We start from the raw sequence: 10,796 nt of genomic DNA, 5'->3' as shown, positions 1-10,796 counted from the left end.
CTTGTGAAGATATATTTTTATTAATAAGTTATATAATGAATGATTAGATTAAACACTTGACACCATTCATTTTTTTTTTTTCAATAGAGAGAATCCACTCCCACAATTTACAAGAGCTATAATTACTTAATGAAAAAATTAATCCAAAGGACCACTAATAATAAAAAAACGGAATGAGTTTTGCAACTCAATGACTAGACAATACATCTATAATTCACATGAGACCATATAAACATTATTATAAAAATAAGACTAAAAGACAAATAGGTCCCTGACCTTTTAAAACGGGGACATTTTCGTCCCTCAAGATTGGAAAATACATTTCGATCCCCCACGTTTCAAAATGGGAGACAATTATACCCTTCCGTCCGTTTTGGGCCAAAAACGGCAACGGACCCAGCTGACATGGAGGGGCACTGAATGACTTGGCCGTTACGCTCGCTGAGGTGGATTGGGACGAAATTTAAGTGGACAAATTAGTCCCTGAAGTGCCAAACGACGCCGTTGCCACCATCCCCCATATTTGAAGCTTCGCATTCCCCATAGCACCCAACCCTTACTCCATATATTACAGAAAACCCTACCAGAATAGAAACGCCCTTCTCCCTCCAAAAAAAGAACGACTTCCTACAGTTGAAAGCGGTGGTGTGGTCAGTCGAGGTGGTTGGTGTTGAAGGTTACGGCAAGCTTTGCGTGGAGAGGAAGCTGCCATCATCTACAGAGGTAAGGGTGATAATGAAGAGTTTGTGTGTTGTTTAACTGAGAATGCATGGGGTTGGGTTATGGGGGGACTGCAGATTTTTTTTTTTTTTTTTGGGGTAAAAGAATGAGGAAAATGTATGTGAAGTTAACTGATTTAGAAATTTTGATTAGGTAGAGTTTAATCTCTGGTTTATCTACCTGTGGACAATGCAGATGGATGATATGTATGTGGTACCTGTTTTTCACCACGGAGGCCGTTTTGCTAGAAATCCCAGTGGAACTCTTGGGTATATTGGTGGGAAAGTTGAAAAATTTCCGAAGATGGACTTAGACTTTGTGAATTTTGGGGATTTGGTGACATTGTTCAAGGGTTTGGGGTATGCATCATATAGGACAGTATATTGGTTTGACCCAACTAGCAGTGATCTTGAGGGTGGACTGCACATTCTGAGAGGAGATGCAGGCATCAATGAACTCCGAGAGAATAAGATGAAGAATTCAACGACGGATGAATTCTACATTTACTTCGACCATCCAGTTGATGAGCCAAAGATAGTGGATGAAGCTACTGCGGCAGAAGCAGGGGTGGAAGAGTTTGATGACCCAATTGATGTGGACAGCATCATGAGAAAGCTCCAACCATCACCATCCACAGAAGCTGATGGGCAAGAAAGTGAGGAGGATGAAATGTATAAACCTCCTCCGAGTGACTCAGAGACTGTTTCGGATGAGGACTGTTCCAGTATTGATGAAGACGATGATAGGATGAGGAAAAAAAGAAGTGTGAAAGGAAAGGAGAAGGTTCTGCCAAAGACAAATAGCAGTGTGAAAGAAGGGACAGGGGCAGAGTCAAGTGGAGTTAAAAACAGAGGTAGAGTAAGGAGTGCAAGGGGTAGTGCTGCCAAAGGTGATGGGCCTACTGTGAAGACCAGAGGAACAGCCAAGCCCAAAGAAACTGGGCCAAGAGAAAAGCCCAAAAAGACCAGGCCTGCTCCGAAGCCCAAAAGGAATGGGCCTAATGCAAATCAACAAAGAAGTAGGCCTGCTGTAGATGCTGAAGAACCTCTTCCTAATGTGCAACCCAGGGATCTGCCTCCAATTGGACTCTATGTGAGTGAGGAGGTTTCAGATGATGATGATCCGATTTATGAGTATGCATCAGAGGAACTCCACACACCAGTGTCTTCAGAGGATGAGGGAGAAAAGCATGAGTTTCCAGTTTTCAATGAAGAGTATGGGTTCGGGGAGGGTAGGTTCGAGATAGGAACAAAATTTGCAACAATTGATGGGTTCAAAGAAGTGGTAAAAGACATGTTCATTTCTGAAGGGAGGGAACTGCTGTGGATCAAAAATGATAAAGAAAGGGTGAGGGTTGGCTGCAGAGGTGAAGAATGTCCATGGCTAGCACATCTATCCTACAACAAAACATTGTTATGTTATCAGGTAAAGACTTACAAGGTAGAGCATACATGTGCTAGAGACCTGGGCAGCAATGCAGCTGATCAATACTGGGTCAGCAAGAAAGTGGAGAAGAGAATGGCTAGTCAACCTCATATGACTACTAATGAGGCAATTGAGTTTCTTAGAGAAGACTTTAATCTAGTGTTGCATCCGAAGATGGTCTACAGGGCAGTGAAAGAGGCCAAAGAGAGGATTATGGGAAATGAAAAGGAACAGTATGGGAAGCTTAGGGACTATGCCATGGAGATCATTAAGAGTAATCCGGGATCGACTGCAAGAGTTGATGTGATCCCAATCCCTCAATCCCTACCTGTCTTTGACAAAATATATATCTCCTTTGAGGGTTGTAAGCAAGGCTTTAAGTCTGGGTGTAGGCCTTTCATCCATCTAGATGGAGCATTTTTGAAGACATATCATGGAGGCCAACTACTGTCAGCGGTGGCACAGGATGCCAATAACCAATTCTACGTAGTAGCATATGGAGTTGCAAGATCGGAGACGAAGGAATCCTGGAAATGGTTCCTCACACTGCTTCAGGAAGATCTGGGTGATGCACATCAATTTGGTTGGAACTTTATGTCCGACCAACAAAAGGTCAGACTTCTATATTACTGCATATTAGTGTATCATGTTAAATTACTGTATATTAGTGTAGGATATTAATATAATGCATGTATGTGGTAGACATTAAATTTCTGCATATTGGTGTAGGATATTAAATCACTGCATGTATGTGTTTGAAATGGAATTTAGTGCATATATGTGTTTGCAATGGATATTAGTGCATAGGTGTGAATGATATTTTGAATACTGCAAATATGTGTTTGTAATTGAAGTTATTGTAAATTACTGAATGCAATTTAAACTGCTGCATATATGTGTATGCAATATTATGTGTTGGCAGGGTCTGCTACCAGCCTTAAAGGAGGTAATGCCGAGAGCACATCATCGGAACTGTGTGATGCACATGTGGAAAAACTTCATAAATAGGTTCAAAGATATGCACATTAGAGACATCGTTTGGGACTGTGCTAGGTGCACCACTGAACCAGAGTTCAAAGAGACCATAGAGAAGCTGAAGGGGGTGAATAAGGCAGCATGGGAGTATCTGATGAGGTTTGAACTAGCCACTTGGGTTAAGGCTTTCTTCAGTCATGGCCCCAAGGTGGATAACCTAACTAACAACATGTGCGAGGTATTTAATTCAAAAGTCGTTAAGTACAGAATGAAGCCAGTTTTGACTATGTGTGAGGAAATTAGGTGCTACCTAATGCGGAGAATGACCAAGCATATTAGGCTGTTAGAGCACCATAGTGGAAAGCTTGCACCCGTTCAGGAGAAAAGGTTGCAGAGGCTGATAAAACCCAGCAGCAGGTGGATTGCCGAATGGGTGGGAGATAACGAACGAAAGAGATTTCAAGTTAGCAGAAAGCAAACCAAAGTAGATGTGGATTTGATCAAACACACTTGTTCATGCAATGTTTGGCAACTGACCGGTATATCTTTAATTTTGAGTGATTTTCTTTAAGGCTGATCTACTATAATGCTAGGTAATATGTTTTGAATGATTTCAGGGCTGATCTAATATAATGCTAGGTAATATATATGTTTTGAATGCTTTTAGTGATGATGTAATATATTGCTATATAATATGTTCTGAATGATTTTAGGACTGATCTAATATAATGATAGGTAATATGGTATGTGGTTTTGATTTAGGCATGCCATGCATTCACGGTATTGCTGCAATTAGAAAGAGGCATGACCAGGTAGATGATTATGTGCATCCCTGGTTATGTATGGAATTTATTCACAAAACATATGCACATTGCATAAAACCAGTTCCAAGTGAGGAATTTTGGGTAACCACTGACCAGCTGAGGCCTGCTCCACCACCCATCAAGCGACCTATTGGGAGGCCTAAAGTACACAATCGCAACAAGGATCCTGCTGAGGCTCATATTCAGGGTGACAAGCTTAAGAGAAGCTTTCAAGTGACATGCAGCAAGTGCAATGAGAAAGGCCACAACTACAAGACATGTAAGGGAGCACCAAGCAACCCAAACTGGAAACCAAAAAAGAAAAAAGCTAAGAAGACTGATGCAAACACAGAACCCTTGGAGCAGCTTCCCCTATCACAATCAGCCCCTCAACCAGAGGTATCCCTGCTATTGTTTAGGATCGATCTGTACATTTTAAATTTTGTCAGTGGTTACGATGTCCTATTAACTTTTTTTTAAGGACTAATTTGTCCATGTTCTTTCCTTGTTTGATCTATGTTGCATAGGATCAAAGCCAGACACAGACTGAAAGTTTGGCTGAGAATAGTGCTGTGCAAGAGAAGTCTACAGTAAGCATCCCCCACCCTAACTAATACACTCATAATCACAATCACTTTATTCATGTCAATGCATTTGAACAACTGAATAAGTTGGTTACTTTTGCAGAATCATGTCATCAGCCAGAATGCTGCAGCAACAACACCATCCGCTCCAGTGCAAATTCCATTCAAGCCTCCATCCCAGCAGCCAAGAATGGGGCAACCCAAAACCCCAGCTACTTCCTCCAAATTCAGACCCAAGCAGACAATCAGAAGGCCCCGAGCAAGTGCAAATTCACCTTCAAATCCACCTGCAACTCCACCCCCAGATACAACCCAGACTCAAAGCACCAGTGCCAGTGTCGCTACATCAGAGGAGACCTTCAAAGTCGCTGGCAGTGAGGCCATAGGAATAAATTTCATCCCAACTCCTGGATCTAAGAATCAGAAGAACTGAACACTACTGAATGAATTTCTGTTTTTTGTCATAGTCTTCAGTATAAATTAAACAACACTGTCTACTTATTGTAGTTTGGCAAACTTGTTTATATGCCAACCAGATATTTTGTTATTTTGTGGCAAACTTGTTTATGTTTTGGATTAAGACGGATACATTGTTGTTCATATTTTGCTCATAATATATGCAGAATTACTACCTTATATAATAGCTGATTCACATAATTACTACCTTATTTTTTGTTCAACAATGGCAATTTTCATTGAATAGCCAACAATGGCAATTTTCATTACATCATCAACATTGTACATCAACTCATCATCCTCACCACTTTAAGATATATACAGCAACAACAAAAACTACACTAATCAAAGCAATATGCCACATAGTAATTTTTTTCTCCTTCTCCATACATAACAGTTTCCTCTCCAACTCTTTCATTTTTTTCTCCAGTTCCTGGCTTTGCACCAGTTGAATTTTTTCTTCCAATTCCTGACTTCGCACCACATTATCTTCAATGTCTACACCTCCAACATCATCCACAGCACCCAATGCTTCAGACTCCATGGCCCTAATTTTTTTCAAGTGTTCATCAAGCCACACAAAATACCGGCAACACCGTTCTTTAACCTGGAGCAATTTTTCAGATAACACCATAATTAGACACATAACACTCTCATCCAACTACTATAAAAATAATTGCTCACCTTGAAGAATGGACACCCGAAAAATATTCTATTGGGATTAGATGCTGTTCTTGACTTGTAAAGAATGGCATAAACGCCGCAGAAGCACTTCGGCGCAACCCCATCTCGATCACAAGCTCTAGCAACAGCGGATGAAGATCCCCGTCCAGGTCTTGTGTATGAAGAACCCCCTCGCTCATCATGGACGATCGCACAAGCAGCGGCCATGACTTCCACCTTGCGTTTGGATGAAATAGGGCTCACTGGTGGCAACGGCGTTGTTTGGCACTTCAGGGACTAATTTGTCCACTTAAATTTCGTCCCAATCCACCTCAGCGAGCGTAACGGCCACGTCATTCAGTGCCCCTCCATGTCAGCTAGGTCCGTTGCCGTTTTTGGCCCAAAACGGACGGAAGGGTATAATTGTCTCCCGTTTTGAAACGTGGGGGATCGAAATGTATTTTCCAATCTTGAGGGACGAAAATGTCCCCGTTTTAAAAGGTCAGGGACCTATTTGTCTTTTAGTCTATAAAATATTACTCATCTAAATCTCTAACGCTATTTATACTTAACCAATTAGCAAATGGCAGTGCTATAGTGCTGAAACTAATATTTTTCATCAGGTGTTGAAATGAGCTGCCACGCTATATAATGAACGCGTGTTGCTGTTGGTGTGACAGGAGAAGCTGTTAGTGTGACAAGGGAAAATCAGGAAATAAGTGGAAACATCAGAATACAGTAATTGGTCAGAATAGTATCGGGTAATTAAACAAAAAAATTTGTATAAAGTGAGGTGGTTATAGATTGTTAATTTTTATTACAATTGAGTTTTTCCTTTTTTTTTTGTTACAGTGAAATTTTTTGGTAAGTAGGTAAACTACTAGACTGGACTTACATTGTGTAGACAAGGTGTTAAAAAGAGGAGCATATGGCATATATACTTACAAGCCATTCACGTTGTCCTCGTAATCCTTCAAAGACATTTAGTGTGTATAGTGTAATGGAAGTGCAATATGAAAATAAACGCAGCCATACAATGTGCTTGTATTGTTAGTGATGTATAATTGTATATTTGTTATGTTTTATTTTTTATTTAATTAAATAAAAATAAATATTTAAAACTAGTAATATGCAGTAAGTACGCAATATGAAAGTAAACATAGTCATACAATGTGTTTATATTGCTAGTGATGTATATTTGGTTTTTGGAAAAAAAAATTGTCTTATAATTTTAAAATTAATAAATATTAATTTAAAATTAAAAAAATTGAGTATGAATTAAATGATTTAAAAATAAGAACTTAAAAAAATTTAATTTTATAATTTAAAATAAAATTAATTAGATTGTGCTTCGTTAAATGAGCGAGAATGTTATTATTCAATTAACTGTATTAAGGGCCCGTTTGGGAAACTCTAGAAGTAGCTTTTTTTAACTTTTGACTTATGAAAAGTAGTAGTATTAATGTCGGGTGCAATTTTCAAAACCAAATTGCAACTTTCTAAGAAGCTATTTTGGAGCTTATAGAGAAGTTAAAAAAAATGACTTCTCTCATAATACTTCTACTTTTCATTATATTTCTTTAAAATAAGCACTTTTAGAGTTAAAAATCCAAACACAAAATAACTTATTTATAAGTTACTTTTAACAGAGTCATTTATTGTTTAAGTTATTTTATCAAAAGGAGCTTAATTAAGTTAGTTACCCAAACTGGGCCTAAATCATTGTTAACAGGTTGATTCAATGTGTATTAGAGGATAACCAATTTAAATTAGTAAAAAAATATTTTATAATATTAAAAAAATAAAAAATTTGATTTGTAAATATATTATTTCAGTTGATATTTTGAAAAATAAAATATTTAGTTTATTTGATAACAATTTAACCATTTATTATTAAATAAGAATTTATGAAGTAATTTTTTTTCCTTGAATTTATGAACTAAGCTAATTAATTTATGTAAGAGTATTAGCCTATTAGTTAATGTATTAGTATTAAAATGTTTATTTTCAAAATATTGGATCATTCCTAATTCCTACACAATGTAAGCCCAGTCTAGTAGTCTACCTACTTACCAAAAAATCTCACTGTAACAAAAAAAAAGAATAACCACCTCACACCAACAGCTTCCCCTATCACACCAATAGCAACACGCGTTCATTATATAGCGTGACCAGCTCATTTCAGCACCTGCTGAAAAATATTAGTTTCAGCACCATAGCACTGCCCATTAGGAAAATAAATTTTAAGCGCCAAATTCAAATTCGATATCAAATTCTCTCTATCAGCTTCAATGTCAGATCATGAAGGCGAACAAGAACAAGAACAAAAATTCATCTGTGTCAACTGCAGGGATACAAAATTCCTCTCCAAAGCTAGACTGGATCATCACTCCGGCCACAAGCATCCAAAGTACCACTACATTTGCAACGATTGTGGTAACAGATTTGAAACTCAAGCTTCCAAAACGCAACATGAAGCTGAAGTAAGATTTCTTTTAGGGTTCTTTCTTTTTTCTTTTCGTCAAGATTTCTTTTAGGGTTCTTTCTTTTTTCTTTTCGTCGGTTCTAATTGGTTTTCGTTACAGTGTGATCACAAGAGAAATGGCCTCGGAGGATGATCTTCTCGCCGGAATAATGCGAACTCGCTTTCTGAACAACGACTTCGCTCTCCCTCCGTCGCAACTGTTCCTCCACCTCCCCGTCCCTCACCTCCACGCGCCGCCTATATCCTCCGGGCACTCCACGCTCCCTGTCTCCCAGATCGCAGCCGCTCTCTCCACCTTCCTCTCCTCCGTGCTGCTACCTCACAAAATCCATCTCAAACTTTTCGATCGGAATCCCCAGGTGAGTTGAGCCTCTCTGAAACTTAGAAGCTTGTTTATATCTGCATGAGTTTGATGAGCAATAGTGAATCATTTTGCGCCTTGTGTGGATTACATCATCGGTACCATAGTTTTTGCTCTGAAACTATATCTCTGTGCAATTCTAAGTGATTGTGCTTTTTGACTTATTTGATTGCACTTCAGCAAGAATCTGAGGCGTCATTTGAAGAGGATGGACGCCAGAGCTGTAGAAATTTCTGCTCCAAAGCTGAAACTGAATTTCCTAAGGTAGCTACGTGATTCTTGTTCTTTTCGTTTCTTTTTCCTGTTATTTTTGGTTTATGGCTAAAGTCTTGGTGTTATTTATTGTTCACAGGAGACCAAAAGAACTGATTGTAGTGATAAGTGTACACCTGAGCTAGATGCACTATTGGTGAGAGATGCTTTTTTTTAATATTGACAAGGCTCTGGAAATGGAAGATGGATGTTCTGAATTTAGATGTAAATAAAGAAAGTTTGGTGCCTTCTTCATATGTTCCACCTATAGTGTCCAATTCTACACCAAGTACTGTATTAAATACTGAGTCCATGGTTGTTTTGGAAAGTAAGTCCTGCCAATAAGAACTTTTCTTACATCAATGCGTAACAAACTCAAATAATAACCAAAGTTGTTTAAATAAATGTTATAGAAGTGTATGCATTTGAAGAGTCCTACTTGGATTTCAATTGCTTTATTTGATGTTGCTTCTTCAGACACTATTGCAGCAAGTTTTACAGCATTCGATTTGAAAACCGAACTGCTGTAATCTCTCGAAAGCTTTGAGGAAAGTTGATAGCTTGCCGTCTTTCTCTGATGTCTCCACTTCTCTCCATCCACTGTGAATATCCCATCTCCCAATAGGTCCCTCAGGATTTCATACTGATGCCGTCCCTGAAACAAGTTATAGGAACTTTCTAGACTCAAGCATCGAGACTATGTTACGGATTTAACAATATATTATTTTTCCACTATAGGTTGGGGAATAGATATTTCATATGTTCATCAAGAAGATATGAAATATTTAAAATGTAGGAATCAACTATGCTATCACTATGCAAACTGAAATAACCAACTTTTCATTCTAGCCACAAAATTATCATATATCTGAACTTGTCTAGTTCTGTTTTTCAACAACTAATTCTGGTATAACTGATTTTCATGTAACGTATTTATGTTTGGTTGTAACTATTCTGAAAGTAAAAAATATTCACTTTTGCAAAAGAATCAATTCTAGAGGCTAGAACTGATTTTGCAAATTAGCAAACATGCACAAAAATAACCAAATATTGAGGATTTAACTTTGGCACTTTGTAGAGTTGATTTAGTACCTTGCCATAGTTTGAAAAATTTGTCTTGAGGATATATTCTACATTTGTGGGGTCTGAAGTGCACACTTCACTGCTTGATAAGCTAAGCAGCCTATAACTGCTGTGCTTTCTTGCAAGATCTGTCATGTAATCATGTAGCCTGTTGAAGTTGACAAGTTGGTGGAAAACAGTTCCTGCAATGGGGTGGCGTTTTCTTCTCCGGCCATGTCTTTCGGCAACTAACACTGCTATAACTAAGGCTACAACTGTTGCAGCTAGATATTTGCAATCAATGCTAAAATAATCTAGCATTTTGGCTCAGCAGAAGACTATTTACTACAAAATTTTGATCATGGAGAAACTGAATTACTTATAACAACAACAGAATTATTTATAATATTTTTCATAGAAAGGTATTTAAACACTATGTTTGTCACCCACTGGTCTACCACCCTGTCATTTTATTATATGAGAAAAACTAATATTATAAATTTTTTATAACATTTTCAGATAATTAAAAATAACAGATGAGTTTTTATTTTATAATTAGTTATAAAATAATCTGTCTGAGTTCTGTAATTTTGTGTGGGTCCTAAGTTCAGCAATAGTTACTACTATCCTTATTGCTTTATTTTACTATATTACTGATAGTTTTAAAAAAATCACTTTTAACCATCAGTTATTTTGTTTTTTTTGTAGCAATTAGATATAATCGTCTTATGTTTTATTAATCAAAAATTTTAGTGGCAATCATACATTTGACGATAAAAAATTTTTTAATAATCGCAAAAAGTATATAATTGTTACTGCCACCAAATTAAAAATAAAAATTAAATAAAACATACTATAAACGTTATATTATTGCCACCAAAATTAAATTTTGTTATCGGATGATATGATTACAACTATATATTTTAGGTATCTATATATTAAAGTATTATTTTAATTTTTAACCATTAATATTAGTCAAAAAAACAAAACCCATTAATATTTATATTAAA

General features: G+C 37.3%; 3 protein-coding genes and 1 long non-coding RNA gene across 4 annotated transcripts; 2 read left to right on the top strand and 2 right to left on the bottom strand.

The window, feature by feature from the left end:
* On the top strand, positions 642 to 4,940 carry LOC110272173. Its single transcript, XM_021124080.1, has 6 exons — positions 642 to 723; positions 916 to 2,757; positions 3,068 to 3,659; positions 3,856 to 4,322; positions 4,451 to 4,513; positions 4,611 to 4,940. The coding sequence occupies exons 2-6, from the start codon at positions 916 to 918 to the stop codon at positions 4,938 to 4,940; spliced, it is 3,294 nt and encodes a 1,097-aa protein (XP_020979739.1). The 5' UTR covers positions 642 to 723.
* Positions 5,168 to 5,854, bottom strand: LOC107641521 (uncharacterized protein At4g04775-like). The gene is made up of 3 exons (XM_016345008.1): positions 5,648 to 5,854; positions 5,359 to 5,570; positions 5,168 to 5,270 (listed from the first exon to the last, which is right to left on the bottom strand). The coding sequence occupies exons 1-3, from the start codon at positions 5,852 to 5,854 to the stop codon at positions 5,168 to 5,170; spliced, it is 522 nt and encodes a 173-aa protein (XP_016200494.1).
* LOC110262681 lies at positions 7,684 to 9,187 on the top strand. The gene is made up of 4 exons (XM_021103232.1): positions 7,684 to 8,109; positions 8,212 to 8,470; positions 8,653 to 8,736; positions 8,825 to 9,187. The coding sequence occupies exons 1-4, from the start codon at positions 7,928 to 7,930 to the stop codon at positions 8,900 to 8,902; spliced, it is 603 nt and encodes a 200-aa protein (XP_020958891.1). The 5' UTR covers positions 7,684 to 7,927; the 3' UTR covers positions 8,903 to 9,187.
* LOC110262682 lies at positions 8,957 to 10,209 on the bottom strand. The gene is made up of 2 exons (XR_002347603.1): positions 9,164 to 10,209; positions 8,957 to 9,059 (listed from the first exon to the last, which is right to left on the bottom strand). It is a non-coding gene; the product is annotated as an uncharacterized LOC110262682 (long non-coding RNA).

Source organism: Arachis ipaensis, chromosome B05 (assembly GCF_000816755.2).
Source record: "Arachis ipaensis cultivar K30076 chromosome B05, Araip1.1, whole genome shotgun sequence".
Taxonomy (NCBI): domain Eukaryota; kingdom Viridiplantae; phylum Streptophyta; class Magnoliopsida; order Fabales; family Fabaceae; genus Arachis; species Arachis ipaensis.
The sequence above is the reverse complement of the archived record's forward strand: the minus strand, read 5'-3'. Positions and strand labels throughout refer to the sequence as shown.